The following is an 18,188-nucleotide window of genomic DNA, read 5'->3' on the forward strand; positions in this document are numbered from 1 at the left end:
AGCCCCCACACAGGATCTTGTTGTGTATGTTAGTGTGAGTGCGTGTGTTTTGGGCTTTCCGGTTGAGAGGCTGGTGTTTGGTCCCTGCGGGGAATTTCTCCCCCTTCCCGCACACCAACACAGTAACATTTCTGACTTGCAAGGTGGACGGGCAGGGAGAATTATATGGCCAATTTAGAATTTCTTTTCTATAGTTACGTGAAATAAATTGAATTTGTACACAAAAAGTGTATGGTACACTGATTGTTCCAGCGCCACTTGAAGAGGGTAACATGTGCAGCGAGGTTTTCGGGTTGACCTCCGCGTCGTTTCATCTCCATGACGGCAGTTTCGCCGGCGTTGCAGCTGGCGTCTTCAGGTTGGAAGTGTTTGATGCACGTTTTTGCCCGTCTTATATAGGCCTTGGTTTTGGATAGGTGCGTTCTGATTGGTCGGTTTTGGTAAGAGTCTCTTCCAGCTGTTTGTGAGCAAATAGCTGTCCTCCCCGTTGAATGTGGATGGTTTTTGCTATTTCGATAGCATCTCGCATGTATCGCGGAAAGTAATACTTCTCTCCAGCGATGATTTTTGCATTTTCAAAGTCCACATTGTGTGTTGGTCCTTCCCATACGTGCTCGGCAATGGCGGTTAACCGAAACTGTCTATTTTTGGTGGCCCTTAGGTGTTCTTGCATTCTGATTTTCATGGCTCTTGATGTTTGGCCAATGTATGAGTCTCCGCAAGAGCACTTAACTTCGTATATTCCTTAACTTCTCCATGTTTCTGGGTTTCACCGCGTGGATTTTCTTTGTGACGACAGTTTCTCCGGTATTCCAACCGGCGTCTTCAGGTCGATGTCGAGATTCAATTTTTTGTGACTTATATAGTTCATTTTTGGCGCCAATTTTTCATGCTGGATGCTGATTGGTCCACCTTCTTTTCTCTCGTATGACCCTCTTCCACGAGCTGTGGAGAGGGTAGCCGTCTTCTCTATTCATGTTTTCCGGTGTCTTGTATATTTCGATAGCCTCCTTTATTAGCCTGGGAAAATATCTATTTTCTTTTCTAACAACTGTTGCTTCGTCAAACAGTATCTGGTGTCCGGGTTCGCTCCATGCATGCTCCGCAATGGCGGAGAGCTGAAATTGCTTATTTCTTGCGGCTTTTCTGTGTTCCTGGATGCGCACTTTCATTGGTCTCTCCTATGTAGTCTTTGCCACATGAACATGGCACTTTGTAGACACCTTCTTGAATGTCGTGCGGCAAAACGTCTTTCGGACCCTGAAATGAAACTGTTGTCACGAAGAAAATCCACGCGGTGAAACCCAGAAACATGGTGACATCATCTAGACAACGCCGTGGAAAACTACACATCAACTTCCTTAACTTTGTATATTAGGGGGGCGGGGTAAAACAAGGTCGAATTAGCTCTGAACAGGTCAAGAGGTGAGGACGTCGCTTCCTACCTTCCTTAGGAAATCTCATCGCACGGGAGGGGTGGCGTCATCAGACAGACCCCTCGGCAAGTGTGGCAGTGCTTTCATTTTAGTGGAGCCACAGGACACCCACTCAACCGTGAATGAGCCATGAATTTAGTCTTCCGGAAAAAAAACTGGATATAGCCTTCTAAATTATCTTTTACATACATACACAATTGAGATATATACATACAAGGTAATGTTAAAAGTTTTAATCCCTTAAAATATGGTTTACAAGATTTCCAAGGGGGCATCTTTGCCATATACCTTATATTTCTTTTTTGTAACAAAAAAAACCCTACGGAATGCAGGTGATGATCCCCAGATAGTAATACCATACGACAAATGGGATTGAATATAACTGTAATAGACCATTAAAAAAAAAAATTATCAATATCTACAAGATTTCTCATAACATATCCACTTTTGGCGAGGGTGGAGCATGGAGAATTTGTATGGGTCTCCCAGTTAAGGGAATCATCAATATTTAAACCAAGAAAAAGGGTACTATTTACATTTGATTTTTCATGATCATTTTGACAATATATATATGTATATACATATTTATACATTCAAGGTAATGTTAAAAGTTTCAGGTTAGTTAAGAGTTTCAGGTAGTCGGTAGTCAAGTTTCAGTTAAAAGTTCAATCAGTCCCTGTGGCCCTTGGTATCAGAAATTCTCTGGAATTTCGTGACGCCCTGAATGGTCACTATGGCTCGTGGTGGGTGACTTAAATAACTGGCTTCTGTGATCTGCATGATGCGTAATGTGTTAATGAATTTAGCTTTCAGGTTTGGCTGCACGATCTCATGGTACAATAATGATCTGATTACTCAGTCCTTTCCTCCAAATGCCCCAGTACAAATACCTCAGTGCCATATAAGATGAATGTATTTTTATAAATCTGATCTTGGGTCATGAGAAGCTCTAGATTTATTACTTAGCCATCGCAGAAACAATGGGTCATACAAGATGAATATTTTTGTATAAATCTGATTTTGGAGTGTGTTATATTCTATGAAAATTGTGATATTTAGTGTGAACAGAGTGTGGATTACTTTTTAATGATCATAAACCATGTCTAAAACCAAAACAGTGTTCTTATTTTTTAAAGGCTCACTACCTTGATGGAATGCGTAATGCTCAAACTAGTCCCTCAATAGGGTGGTTTCCTTTTTTTTCCCTAAATCGAAAGATTATTACTCCTGGAGTACGTATTTCACGCTTTTAGATTTTTAAATGATGATATCTATTTTTCGCGGTTAAATTAAAAGTGAAAATTTTCAAGCGCGCGAAAATGCAACGGCTAAGTATGAATGCCGGGAAAACTCCCGTGTGACGTCCTTCTGGCTCCGGCTGCCGCAAGTGAGGTGACCTTGGGGCGAGGCTCTGAGCACTGATACGACGCAGGCTGCTATCAGGTAGCAGAGTACCCAGCTAGCTGGTAGCGCTTGGCTTAAATAAGGATTATTAATACCTTATCAAACAAAGAAAACTTTCTGACCTCAGCCAGTTTTCATAGGTGATTATTAAGAAATGTTTCCCTGAGCTCTGTGCCTCATGCATGCATTGGTAACCTCAGAAGATGTAAAATCCTATCTTCTCGTATTGAAACTAGGTCCCTTTGACGTCACGAGGAGTGGCATTGCATGGACGCCAATCTGGCCTTTTTCAAATGAGGATAAAATTGGCCCTCGCCATTCGTCTAAACCAGTATTTCAAAAACCAAATAATTTGTGTATTATGAATACACTAATGGTGGGTTACGGATCGCAATCAATGCCTTTCATTTTCTTTGATGAAGGAAACTACCCTATTGCTTGTCAGCATTTGCATAGCATTCCTTTGAGGTACCAGCCTGTCCTTTCGTTACCCTATCAATGAGCTCTGGAGATCGAATGCAAACAGTTACGTGAGGACAGAAGAGGTTTCTTATTCCCAAAATATTCTAACAACTCAAAACATTGATGTGTACATGGCCTTTTCCCACTCAGAAAATGGATGTCTATATATTGTCTATTTTCATCTATGAATAGATATATACCTATTAGATACACAGGTGACATGCTGCTGTTTTGACAATAATATATCTAATTGATATCTACGATAGATGTCTATTAGATAACGATTTATCGAAATAAAAGATACAGTGTTCGGTGTGATGCGGTGGTAATCTTTGATATTCAACTTATTAAAGATACCGTTTATCCAGAAAATTTCTTTTAAACTTGGAAAGATTATTTCAAATGACAAAACCAAAGTGGCTTTTTATAATCCATTGACACTAGGTAAATTATTGTCTAACTCTAAAGACGCATATTGTAATGATAATAAAAGTGGAGTGTATGAACTGACTTGTGACGATTGTGAAACCAAATATATTGGCCAGACTGGGAGGAGTGTTAAAACGAGAATGAGAGAACATAGACGATGTTTCGTAAATAATGACATCTCATCAGGAATTGGAAGACATTTGAATGACAAACACCACTGGTGCAATTTTGATGCAAAAATTTCACATGTAGTACATGACAAGGGGCGGAAACTGGATTTCTCAGAACAGTTTGAAATTGTGAATTGCCCGGGCGCTGATTTTAAATTATGTAACGACCATATGTTCCCATTCCACTCACCCCTTCTGAACATTACCCCACCTCCAACCCATCGCCCATCGACGTCATCAGTAACCTCGGAATGAACACACCCCAATAACCCCTCCCCTCCCTCCTTCCCCCTCCTGAAAAACCTATAAAATGGCTGTCACCCAAGGCTATGTACCTTGACAACGGCACAAGTTGCCGAAACCATGGTCGGTGAAAAAATAAAATTGTGGAAACAGACAAGTTGTTTTAATAAGCTGAACTATTTATCTATCTGTAGATATCTAGTTTCCCACTGTCCCTATCTGGGATTTTTCTTCCTCATAGAAAATCTCCCCGGGATGGTGGTAGAAAAATTGCATACGCATGGTTTCGCTAGGTAGGGCCTCCTCTGCTTCAATAGCATTGGAGTGTTTTAACCCTATTCCACTCCCTTCCAACCCTTTTCCTTTCCCTGGAGGTGTCGGCGGGCTCCGATCGCGACGGCGTCTCCATCCTTTTTCCTTCCTCTCCAGCCCCTCCCCGGGTGTCCTGGCGTATAAGCCTCGGGCTTGGTTCCGGGCCCCGGTGGTTGTATCCCGAGAGGGTTCACCTAGAACCCTCTAAGCTCTTGTAGATATCTAGTAGATGTTTATTTTCTGTGTGGGTTTGTAGCCCGTTAGTCCTACATCACTTTCACAAAGAGAGCCATTTTGTGTTGCTCGGTAATACAGTCCTGTTTCATAAGCAGAAAACTTCTGGAGTAGCTTGGTCAGTTTGTTCAATTTCCACACTGCACCCACAATATCAGCACAATTTTTTTCTCGGTGAGCTCTCTTTTAGTTAGTGACCCATTAGTGCACAGCGTCCGATATATAGGACGCGCGTATTTAATTTTTTTTCTGGGCTCCAGTTGACTTTTGCTACATTTTGATACTATATTAAGTTTAAATGGATGCCTGTCTTCACCGCCCCGCTAATATTTTAGTTTCATTCCTTGAATTTATCGTGTTAAGAAGCATTTATGTGAGACATTGCATTGAAAGAATTTTCAGTCACCCGAACGGGGTAAGTAAATTAGTTTTTACTGTAGTATTTTGCTCAATATGTTGATAACTTTTATCTCATTTTTCTTCCCAAGTTTGATCTTTTTATTTTCTATACTATCAAGTTTTTCCATACTATTTTGAATCTGTTTTCAACACTGAAAACTGACAGTCCGATATTACGGAAGGGCTGTATTATTTAAACTGTTGATTTTAAAAATTGCAGAAATAAGTTAAAATGAACCTTATTAACCAGAATAATTACTTTTTAAATGAATATTTGACAAAAATAACTTTATGCTCTAATGGGTTAAATTTTATTTCATTTCTGGTCTTCCATCTAAACAGCCAACCAACTGTTGCCTGAAAATGGTCATGACTAAGTTACAAAGATAGTTCCTCTGACTTCTTTTTTAACTTTGGACCACTAATGCAAACCCCTCATTTGCTCAAAATTGAAAACCATTGGTTTAACCCTTAGGCTGTGGGAACATTTTTAAACGGTCTGCATGGATGAGTGCGGGAAAAACGTTTTTTAACGTTTGACCAGGTTTTCTTACCACTGGAAGACTTTCATTAAGATTTTATTGCCATCCTTTCAGTGGTTGCTTGAACTCAGCCCAACCTAGTGGCAGAGAGCACAAAGGCATCTTTGGAGGACTGGGCACCATCACCACGGGGACTGCTAACCAGATTATTATCCCTTCTCCGAGAGAGAGCTCCCTGCTCTCTGCGGCACATTCACAATGAAAACAATTCCAACGAATCCTTGCATTTCCTAGGAATTTATTTACCTTACCGTTGTCCATTAGCCGGGGAAACTTATTTGAATGCATTGGTCTCTCTTTCTTATAATATCGGTGGTGGGTCTTCCGTTCCTGCGTAATTACCAAGGACATATGATATTCGTGGTCTGTCTGCAGGGGGTAGGTTGGGAGGTCTTGGATTATGAGGGTCTACTACCTGCTAGACACATGCTTGGGGTGTACGGGAAAATATCTTCTCCGCTCGTGTCCCGCACACAATGGCAGCAAAATTTTGACGCTCCCGCAGCTGACAGGTTAAAGGGTTCTCGACATATGGATCCTTACCATGATGTTTGTTTTTTAGGGGTGGTGGTTGCTTTCCATTGTGGCTCCTTTCTTCTCTCAGCTCATCCTTTTACTGTAATAACCGATCAATCGTCGATTTTGGCACTCCAGTTATCTCAGCCAAACGTCGATGACTGGATTGGGGCTAACAGGGTCCCCACTCAACCGTGAAAACCTTAAAACCGTGCATAAGCCGTGAATTTCGTCTACCGTGAAGAAACCTGGAAATAGCCGTGAATTTCATCATAAAACATTAAAAATCTCTCAAACTTATAGAAAAAGAACTAACGTAGGGTGGTTTCCTATTATTTTTTTATTGCCTAAATCGAAACATTATTACTCCTGGAGTACGTATTTCACGCTTTTAGATTTTTAAATGACGATATCTATTTTTCGCGATTAAATGAAAAGTGAAAATTTTCAAGCTCGCAAAAACGTGACGGGTAAGTATGAATGCTGGGAAAACCCCGTGTGACATCATTCTGGTTCCCGCTGCTGCAAGTGAGGTGATCTTAGGGCGAGGCTTTGAGCGCTGATACAACTCAGGATGCTAGCAGGTAGCTGAGTACCCTGCTAGCTGGTAGCACTTGGCTCAAATAAGAATTATTATTCCCCTATCAACCAAAGGAAACTTTCCGACAGTTTTAATAGGTGATTATTAAGACATGTTTCCCTGAGCTCTGTGCCTCATGCATGCATTGGTAATCTCAGACGATGTAAAACTCCTATCTACTCGTATAGAAACTAGGTCCCTGTGACGCCACGTGGAGTGGCATCGCATGGGCGCCAATCTGGCCTTTTTCAAATGAGGTTAAAATTGACCGTTGCCATTTGTCTAAACCGGTATTTCTAAAACCAAATAATTTATATATTATGAATGCACTAATGGTGGGTAAGGAATCGCAATCATTGCATTTCGTTTTCTTTGATGAAGGAAACTACCCTACTGCTGAGATGGGGATGGAAAAAAGAAAAAGGAACGAAGAAGCATTGTAATCTTCTAATGGCGATAGCTCAGTTGTATAGGTAGTGGAAAGTGGGAGAGGGCATAGACCACACACAGGCACAGCCAGGGATTAAGGGTAGGGGGGGGGGTTTCAGGCGCAACTAAAACTAGGGGGCTTGGGGCTATTGCATACCAGCCAGGGTAAGCGGGAGGTGCGGAGGCCTTCCTCCGGAAAAAACTCCGATAAATGGTTCAAAATGGTTATTTTTACGGCCTTCTGAGGGATATTTTATGAATCCTCACACTATTCTATTAGCAATATTAATCCAATTAAGTAAAACGAGCGTGATGCGCCCGCTCCCAGCGGGCTTCCCCCGCTCTTTTCAATGCAGGTCCACAGAGGGATAGGCGCGTTTCTAATTTTAAAATGTAGTAAAAAAAGGCAGGGTCTTATGTAAAAATGTAATTGGAACGTTCATGTACAAATTGAGGTCAGAGGACCTCTTTAAACACAGCATTGGAAGTAATTACACTATCCTCTGTTAAACGCACATGATGACTCATACTTACGTATCAACAGTTGAGGCTTGAATGTGGAATCAAGCCGCATTTTGATAAAAGTTATTTAAAGAATGCAAGATATTGTTGCAAATGAACAAATGTATCAGTTTGTTCACCGTTATCGTCAGGAATATTTACAGGTTTTTGTTTTTTTTTGCTTTTATTTTTTTTTGTTTTTTTTTTTTTTTAAATTATTTAAAACCCAATTTTAGGGAACAACATACCCACTCGTGTCGTGAACCCTCTGCATGGGTGTCTCCACTTATCTTTATCATTATCCCGGGAAAATTCCATCATCTGCAGCCCAACTGCCACCACAGGAGTCCTCTCCTCTTAAAAACAACGTTATGTTGAATGAGATCTTTTGGTTGGGAAACTGAATCCGAATCCTCTAACGTACAGTATAACTTCAGGAGCTTTAAGAATAAGGAAGAAATAGGTACCCTTGTGAAAAATAGGACTAAATTAAAGAGTAAAATATTTCAAAAAAACAGTACATATATTATGATTCCAAGCAATTTTAATTATGTCGCGGGTATAGCCAATGTCGCCGAATCATAGCCCAATAAAGCGGCATGCCGTCCCAGTTCAGTGAAGAAAAAAGTAGGATATTCTACAATTGGATTCTGTTCTTCAAGATCTGCCCCAAATAACCGGTGGTCACATTAACGGGAATCTACTGTAGTATAATTTCCACTGTAGGTCATGGTTCACTTCATGAAGATTCATTCATTCCAGCAAAAAGTTTATCACTCATTTATCCCACACATACGGCTCCCCTAGCATCTCTAAATCCATCGCGCCGCCCGTCCCGGAGTAGATCCTTGGATCGCCGAGATTGTCGTAGGCGTGGATGTTAGAGTTCCCTGATGTATATCTTAATGCTCTATGGTCATAAAATGGATCTGATAATCTTTTTTAACTACCGAAGAAGGTTAATAAATTTAGGTTTTCGTTTTTCAGAACTCAAATCAAGGGGTACTCCTTTATTAGTGACTCAAATGTTCCCGGGAAATGTTGACATATGATACCTCGCGGAAAGAAGGGGAGTTTTAAAATCGTATGTCAATTGTTACTTTTCCCTTTTTTTTCCACTTGTTTATAAGTGGGTATTTTTTGCGTGAAGTTTTGTTTGGTACATATTGCCATTCGGAACTTGTAATATATATGGGAAGTAAATATATTTATCACTTCTGAAGTGGAGAGCGGTAGTGACTGACGAACGAAGGGCACCATTTTTTCCGTGTATCAAAACTTCCTTGTTATAGATCGATCATGTAGCCTAGTGAATTGCCTGTGTTTATTTTCTCGAGTGTTTAATGGCCTGTGCGGCCTGTTATGACTAAATTGTGATTTCCAGAAATTGATTGTGTCCTAACATTGTGACCCGGAATCCATCATAATGCCCATCAAAACGATTGACAACTTGTGTCGGATATGTGTCCAAGAGAGTGGTGCCTACATGCATATTTACGACCAATCCATCCTGGACATCCGCTTGTCCGAAGTTATCAAGGACCTTTGCCAGCTGAATGTACGTAAGAATAAATATTATTTATTGTCATTAATTTATCGTTCGATAATTCAGTTTGCCTGGGATTGATTGCTCTGTCCACAATTGCTGAAGTTACAACTGAATTAATTCGCTACCGCATTATATTTATTGATTTGTAGCTCCTTCCAATGTATTATCTGCGTTACGGTGGTCTTTTTTACTGCCATGGAGAGATCATTTCTTTCAATGACCACTGTTTAAAACGAATGAAAAGTTTAGTTTTTTCGCGAGATTATTCACGATTTTAGCGCAACCGATTCCGCCTTTTTTTTTTAGATCTATTACTTCTTAATAGAACCACTCTCCTCTGAGTTAAAGTGCTCGCTGATGTTGGCATTGGGAGTTTTTCGACGTACATAAATTATGTTTTATAATAGTCCGCAAAATTGGAAAATTTCAGCATCTGCGAGGATCTCACTGCAAAATAAAATCGAAAACCTAGCATTGTATGTGAGTTTCTGATTTTAAAAGTTTGCCAAATTCCATGCGATTCCATGTTATTCGTTGTATTTTTTTTCTAGTGTCATGATTCTTATGTAACTAGATGTATTCCTTGCATCTGCAAATATGTGGACCATTGTTGTGATATACATCAATCCCGTCTCGTGAGATGAAATTTATCTATTTGGGAAACTGAAGCTCTATTCTTTACATAAAGAACTCCACAGCCAACTTGATATTTCTTTAGAAGTTTACGTATCGTTAATCCAGAACCCATCAGTAACAATGTTAACCAAGTTGCTTGTGTCTTGGACAGTTGATATGAACCCTATGCATGAAAGGTAACAGCCCTGCCTCAATTCCCCTTCGGCATCAAGTGATTCTGTCCTTATTTCCTAAATGATCTACCAGGTACTCTTAAATCTGTTGCAGAGACACTTTAGGGAAGTCCCTGCTAAATGGATTCCACAGAAACTTAAGCAAATGAAGCCTGGTTGGGGAGATGTCAAAAAAAATTGCTGATATTTTATCAGGGACTGTTTGGTTTCCTCAGGACCACCAAAGATGACAGCAGAAAAAGTTGCATTATGTAACCCTTAAATACTGGTGTGGGGTGTAGAACTGAGCCATGCTAAGGGTTATTAATGTTTTTTTTACATCTAAGCCTGTCAAGCACGTAGCGCCTGAACTCAGCAATTCCAATATTGCGCCTGACGAAAGGCTAGAGAAATGGATGTTAGGAGGTTTTCTTTAGCACCAATAATAATGCAGTAGTCTTGTTAACACAAACAATCATATTACGAAGTTCCCCTTTTTACGAAGCAAATCGTTGGTCCTGACGAAAAGGCTAATCTAATCTAGGGTCAACTAGCGAGAGATGCCGCACATTTTGTAAAATAACTATATTTTGTCCCATTTTGATTAAACTAAGTTGTAGACATGGTGACTAGTCTCGTTTCTGACCTACAAACAAAAACGTATGCTTATATCATTCTTCTCTTAGCTGTAAGAATTATTTTTGTAAAACATTTCCTCATAATGTCTATCCCGTATGTTGCCGGTGACCCCTTTAAGGGTGACAAGCCACATGTTATTAAAACTAACCTAAAACGATTTCTGTATTCTGCAGCTCCAATAAAAAAGAAAAAATTTCGAACTATTGAAATTTTGATGTTGTTGTTATAGTATTCTACCGATTAAGGTAGGTTTCCATGGAGTACTAAAGAAGTGATCTGGGAGCCTCCCTTTCCTTCCAGCGCTACCTTCTTCAATTCACTGTAAGGCCTACTCCCTTTCAATCTATCTAAAAATCCTATTCTTTTCCTTCCCCTCCCTCATTTCCCTAACATTCTACCCTCTAACACCATTTTCAACATCCCCTCCCTGCTAAGTAATTGCTCCATCCATACATTGTCTCCTCCGTATCTCATCTAAAGGCTGCCTCTCCTCGCCAACCATATCCAGCACTTTGTCGTTCCTTTTCCTCTCCGTCCATTTCACCCTCTCCTTTCTTCTCCATACCTACATCTCGAATGCCTCCAATATACTCTCGTCATCTTTCCTCAATGTCCACGTTTCTGCACCATAGAGCACTACACTCCAGATCAAACTCTTCACTAACCTTTTCTTTAAACTCTTACATAACGATCCTCTCAGAAGCTCCTTCCCGTTCATGAACGCCTCCTTTGCTAATGCAATTCTCTTTCTAATGTCCTTACTACTGTATCTGTTTTCCTCCAACGTACTGCCTAAATAAACTCCTCTATGGATGGTGTCAAAATAATTTCCTTAAACTGATCTTCTTGCCTGGTTAGCACGTTTTCCTGGATAGTACATTCATTTTTTACGGTCCCTTCAGAAATGTAATAAACAAGTTTTACTGTATTATTGTTGTTGCATACTTGTTGATGATGCAAATGGCATGAATGTCTGTTTTATGTTGCAGTTGCAAGCGGGTGACGGCCTGCCAGAGTACGTTTGCCAAAGCTGTCACAGTAAGGTGGTGGAGTTTCACAAGTTCAAGCAGATGAGCCACGAGGGTGCAACTGCTCTTCTCAGCATCAAGAAGAAGCTGGACGAAGTAAGTTCATTGTCATCAACTGGTTTTCTGCACACTGTGAGGTCCCAACACCAAAGTTAACTCCACCTCTTCTGGTCCAAGGTCTTGAAACGTTCACCTCTATTGCACAAATCAAGTTGACAAAAAAAAAACAAATGCAATAGGGTAGTTTCCTTCATCAAAGAAAACGAAAGGCATTGATTGCGATTCGTCACCCACCATTAGTGTAATCATAATATACAAATTATTTGGTTTTAGAAGTACCGGTTTAGACGAATGGCAGGGGTAAATTTTATCCTCATTTGAAAAAGGCCAGATTGGCGCCCATGCGATTCCACTCCACGTGACGTCACAGGGACCTAGTTTCTATACGAAAGGATAAGAGTTATACATCGTCTGAGATTACCAATGCATGCATGAGGCACAGAGCTCAGGGAAACATGTCTTAATAATCACCTACTAAAACTGGCTAAGGTCGGAAAGTTTTCTTCGTTTGATAAGGTATTAATAATCCTTATTTAAGCCAAGTGCTACCAGCTAGCATGGTACTCTGCAACCTGCTAGCATCCTGCGTCGTATCAGCGCTTAGAGCCTCGCCCCAAGGTCACCTCACTTGCGGCAGAGGGAACCAGAAAAATGTCACACGGGAGTTTTCCCGGCATTCATACTTACCCGCCACGTTTTCGCGGGATTGAAAATTTTCACTTTTCATTTAATCGCGAAAAATAGATATCGTCATTTAAAAATCTAAATGCATGAAATACGTACTCCAGGAGTAATAATCTTTCGATTTAGGCAATAAAAAAATAATAGGAAACCACCCTATTGATCTCTTTTATTGCTGCAAGTTATTTCTTGTTGGTGGATTTTATAGATTATTTTAATGAATTGTTCTTATGGGGCTGGATTGCTACTTGGATAACATTCCACTCCAGCACTTGATGCTGGATTCCAGATGAAAAACCAGTGCCTAGACACTGGGATGACAAGAGGAGAACTACTAAATGATATCTTCAATTTCTGTACAGCTGTGTGTGAAGCACTGAAGAAGTGTCTCCCAATTTTCTCTCGATGAATAATTTTGAAAAATTTCAAATTCCTGCCATTAAAGGCAGTAATTATTCAAGTTTATTCTGGGTACGTACAATCGAAGGAATGCTTTTTAGATTTTCATACACATTTTAATATTTTTATAGATTAAAAATCATTTTTATAGGCTTTCAAGTTGTTTTTTTTAACATCCCTACATGCTCAGGACCTAAACTGTTACGCTTCGGTTTGGAAATGAAAATAGGAAAAATCTTCGGATAAACCACTGAACAGTGGCGTAGGACAAGAATCGCATGCGACAGCGCATTCGAAGATAGAATCGGAACTCTTTCCACCCTTATTGGGGCGTTGCATTCACTGAAGCTATTATTTAAAATTTTGGATTCAGATCCGATGTCTTCCGCGACTTTGGATCCGATGTATCCGATGAAGGGTGATATCCGTGGATATTTGGATCCGAGGTATCTGATCCCAACATCCCTTGCATATACATATTAATTGGATGATTAATTTACGCTAGATTTGGATTTAAAAAATTGTTTTTATATTCTAGGCAGTGCGTTAATTATAAGATATAAGATGTGATGGATGCACTTTTAAAATTTATAGGTTATTTTTAGGGATGGATGGATCCAGGATTTTTTTCGGATCCGGATTCGGATTGGATCCTTGATTTTTGGAGCTGGATTTTTCAGATCGGATATTTTTGGATTGAAATGCATTTTCAAATTCCTGGTGCTCAAATTCCCCCGATGACTGTTCAATCTCTTGGGAAGAGTCGCACTATGTGCCAGTCGTATTTTGCCTTTTTTATTTTCCACGGCTGACATTCTCCTATGTAACCTCCGCGAGAGCTTTCAAACAAAATGGTTCATGAGTAGGACAAGAATCGCATGCGACGACGCATTTGAAGATAGAATCGGAACTCTTTCCACCCTAATGGGGCTGGATTGCTACTTGGATAACATTCCATTCCAGCACTTGATGCTGGAATCCAGATGAAAAACCAGTGCCTAGACACTGGGATGACAAGAGGAGAACTACTAAATGATATCTTCAATTTCTGTACAGCTGTGTGTGAAGCACTGAAGAAGTGTCTCCCAATTTTCTCTCGATGAATAATTTTGAAAAATTTCAAATTCCTGCCATTAAAGGCAGTAATTATTCAAGTTTATTCTGGGTACGTACAATCGAAGGAATGCTTTTTACATTTTCATGCACATTTTCTATTTTTATTGGCTTTCAAGTTGTTTTTTTTTTTTAAACATCTTTACATGTTCAGGACCTAAACTGTTATGCTTAGGTTTGGAAATGAAAATAGGAAAAATCTTCGTATAAACCACTGACCAGTGGCGTAGGACGAGAATGGCATGTGACGGCACATTCGAAGAGAGAATCGGAACTCTTTCCACCCTTATGGCATTCACTGAAGCTATTATTCAAAATTTCGGATCCAAATCCAATGTCTTCTGCGACTTTGGATCCAATGTATCCAATGAAGGTCAATATCCGCGGATATTTGGATCTGAAGTATTCGCTCCGACCATCCCTAGAATATAGCAAACTGAAACTCCCAGACCAAGGCATTATAATGATTTACCGACTTTAAAAACGATATTATTACTGGAATTGATGATAGCGCTTCCTGTCAGCTGATGCCTGAACGTACTGGCCTCGACAGCTCTGTAACTGAAACTACTCGACTTGACATTCGTAATGTTACTCGAAACCCTCGAGTTGAGTAACAACTACTCGACTCAACTTGAATTTTTGAGTACTAGCACATCCATATTTATCTCTGTTTATGCTCTTCTTGTCGTGACGAAACGACGACTGCTACCTGCTAGGAGGACTTCTACCTGGATAAGGTTCTGAAGGGATAGTGAATCAAATGCACTTTGAGAGTTACTAAACTCAGCTTTTATTGTCCTTGATATTCCGTCCTTACACTTGTACGAGGGGGGGGATTTGAGGCTGGCTCGCACGGAGGTGAAAGTCTGGGGTATAAAACTTACGTGGCGGTTAGTAGGGAGAGGCGACGCTGATGGTCAGGGTCCTGGTCGTACCCGGTTCGAGTCCCACACGAGTCGTCGTTCGAGATCTACTGCGGCTCCCGTGTCAAGGTCCCGAAGTGTCCCCGGAGGAGAATCGCAGAAGTCCTCGAACAACGAACTCGTCCTACCCAGGCACAAACACATGCACACCCTGGACAGCCCAAAATCTGTCCAGCGGGGACAGAATTTCTGCCCTATACAGTGAGTCCTCGTTTAACGTCACCTACCGTTCCTGAAAAATGTGACGATAAACGAAATGACGTTAATCGAAGCATAATATCCCATAAAAACAATGTAAAAATTGAATATCGGTTCCTAGACCTCACAATTCCTATGCAAAAAAAATTTTACCGTATCATATCTGGGGCATTTTTTACGATGGGAATGCCAAACTATGGCATAAATACGAGTTCATGTCTTCATCGACGACAATAGCAGTAGTGACGTAAATCCTTCTCCATTTTTGTATCTTCCAGCATTTGCTTTGGCTACGCGGTCCAATGAATGCTACCAGACGCTACAGACCGGGGATCCGGTGCTCTGGTCCATAGGCCCTACCCTCGCTACGAGAATTTCTTTTCGGACCGGTCAGGAGCGAAATCAAAATGGCGCAAATGAGCGAGGGCGGGCAAACTGGGATTATGAAATCGAAGAGATGGTTTTAATTGCGAATTGAGGCGGGCGGGCGTCGCCTGGGCATAATCATCGCTGAAACATCGTCGCAGTAACAGGAACCAAAATTATTGTGAACATTGTTTTCTTGAACATTGCCGTGGAAATGTCTCTGATGCTAAAATTTGCCAAAACCGTAATCGCAATTAACAATATACACACCGTTTTACACTTTGAATAGACCGACCGTATTACCGCCCACGAAACAAACAACCTGTAACGCCTGCCACTTCACCTTTTTTCTAGCGCGAAATTTAAAATACGTGACGTTATCGCGAAGCGAAGGGGGCGATAAACGAATCACGGTCGTAAAATTTTCGTGACGTTATAGCGAAATGACGTTAAACGGGGTGACGTAGAACGACGACTCACTGTATATGTAGTTCCTGGGGGTGCTGGTGGCAGGAAGGGGGTAGGAGCGGGAAAGGGTAGAGTGCCCTACTGCAGGGGCTCCCAAACTGGGGAGCCCACCCCCCTGGGGGGGGTGGAGAAAGTCCAGGGGGGGCGTGGAGAAAGTCCAGGGGGGGCGTGGAGAAAGTCCAGGGGGGGCGTGACACCCAAATGAAATAAATAAAAAAATGACGAAAATAATTTCCTCAGATCTTTGAAACAAAGTCTTTCTAAGTTTTCATAATTGTTTTTGTAATGTTTCAATAAAGTTGTAAACTTTATCAAAGAAGGCTACAGTTTTTAAAACTACAAAACACACAAGAGTTCAAAGTTCTCAAAACCGTCCCCCTCCATAGCAGTTACAGTCAGACACAACGGGTGTGTGTACCGATCTGGGTTGCGATATCCGTATACTTCTCGCGCACGCGCAGTGCAAGCTCCCTTCTCATTGGCGCAAGGGGCACCGCGTTGTTTTTCGTGTAATACTTGTTTTAATTTTCACCATACGTACAATTATTGAATCTTTCCGTTCTGCGTTACCGCATTCAACAGTGAACAAAAAAATCTACCTACTCACCGTATCAAGTCGGCACATACTTGTACGAGTACAAGTAGGAGTTGGTATGTGCGGCACCGTGGAAATAGGGTATTGCAAAATGGAAAGCTGATATGTGTAGCGGGGGGGGGGCGTGGTACAAAAAAGTTTGGGAACCCATGCCGTAGTGCATGGTCCGAATTCTGAGAAATGCTCCTTGGACCCACGCACCCTAGGGCGGGAAAAGTAGCGTCACGCCTCCTTTCCCGCCACGCAGAGTATCTTCCGATCACCACATTCTCCTCAAGGCTAATAGCAATTGCCTCCTTTACAATTCTATCCCAATAGTCACTAGTGCGGCTCAAAACCTTAGTACTTTTGAAGTCCATCCTGTGCCCGAGGTCCAAGCAATGCTCCGCTTCAAAATCCTATGTTTATAAATGCTAATGCACGGTTAATTAATGCCAAGTTTTTAAATACTCTTATAATTTAAACGTTGGGAGGATTAACCCAATCCCACATCCGGTGGGAAACCCGAGAAATTTTTCATCAATTATCTCGTTATGAAAAATATGAGCGTACATGAGTTTCTGCCCAATTCCACCACTTAGTAATGTAGAAAGAGGGCCAAATTTCAGAGTGAGACGAAATGATTTCCTGTTTCAGATCACAATCGAAGAGATGGAGTTGCCGTTGGAGAAGGTGGAGGATGTGAAGCCGTGTCAGGCGGAGGAGGAGTGGAACGATCAACACCTCACTGTCGATGCCATCAATCAGCTTCTAGAGGTGAGCCACTCTAAGCGCCGTATTCTTAGTTGACCCCACGTAACAAAAGGCCCTACATGCATTTCTCAGTTGACCCTACATAACAAAAGGCCCTACATTTATTTCTCTGTCGATCCTACATAATGAAAGTCCCTACATGTGTTCCTCAGTCGATCCTACATAACAAAAGGCCTTGCATGTGTTTCTCATTCGAGCCTACATAATAAAAGTCCTTACATGCATTTCTCAGTCGACCATACATAATAAAAGTCCCCACATGCATTTCTCAGTTGACCCTACACAACAAAAGGCCCTGCATGCGTTTAAAAAACTAATATGTAATGATTGTTATTCACATAACTATACTCAAAGTAAAATTCAAAGATGAGGAAGTTCTCATTCTGAAGATTCCATGATCCCAACTTATATGCCCTTTTGAGCTTATACAAATTAGCGTAGATTAAAACTGAAAGAAATTACCAGCAGGTGATCAGTATACATCACATGGCGATGTTAGGAAATATATTGACGTTTACTGTGGGATGAAGAGCATTTGCGGCCAATTGCCTCCGAGTTTCTAATTTACAGTTTGTTCTGTCTCCTATGATATTGCCATTGCTTTACTCATAAATAACATAGTTTAAGTCCCAGTGGGTGCGGAGAATTTTCAGAGACTGCCCGATCCCTGCTTGAGTGTTGTGTGGAGGACTTTTCAAGCGCAACACTCCGTCCGTCGGATGGGACGTTAAGCCGTGGTCCCCTTGGCGCCTTTATTTAAGAGCATGCAAATACCGACGCTGTGTTTCTCTCCAACCTTCCCTCATGGCGCAAACAACCTCAGTCTAACTTACAGTCTTACTTAACTTAGCTAACTAAGTCTTTTCTTAACCTTTGTGCATCATGAAGGAGTTTCACCATGTTACGCCAACCACCATCGCAAAGTTTATTTCCTCACCGAGCGGTGCACTGGTCATATGGTATGGTGT

At 41.1% G+C, this 18,188-nt stretch overlaps 1 protein-coding gene across 1 annotated transcript in view; it reads left to right on the forward strand.

The window, feature by feature from the left end:
• Positions 1–8,781: 8,781 nt before the first annotated feature.
• The window catches only part of LOC124172631 (zinc finger protein 502-like), a 30,677-nt gene continuing 21,270 nt past the window's right edge, over positions 8,782–18,188 (forward strand). Inside the window, exons 1-3 of the mRNA XM_046552080.1 lie at positions 8,782–9,215; positions 11,623–11,757; positions 17,104–17,223. Coding sequence (XP_046408036.1) covers positions 9,084–9,215; positions 11,623–11,757; positions 17,104–17,223 — 387 coding nt within the window. The 5' untranslated portion in view covers positions 8,782–9,083. The remainder of the gene's footprint in view (positions 9,216–11,622; positions 11,758–17,103; positions 17,224–18,188) is intronic.

Source organism: Ischnura elegans (assembly GCF_921293095.1).
Source record: "Ischnura elegans chromosome 13 unlocalized genomic scaffold, ioIscEleg1.1 SUPER_13_unloc_2, whole genome shotgun sequence".
NCBI classification, from domain to species: domain Eukaryota; kingdom Metazoa; phylum Arthropoda; class Insecta; order Odonata; family Coenagrionidae; genus Ischnura; species Ischnura elegans.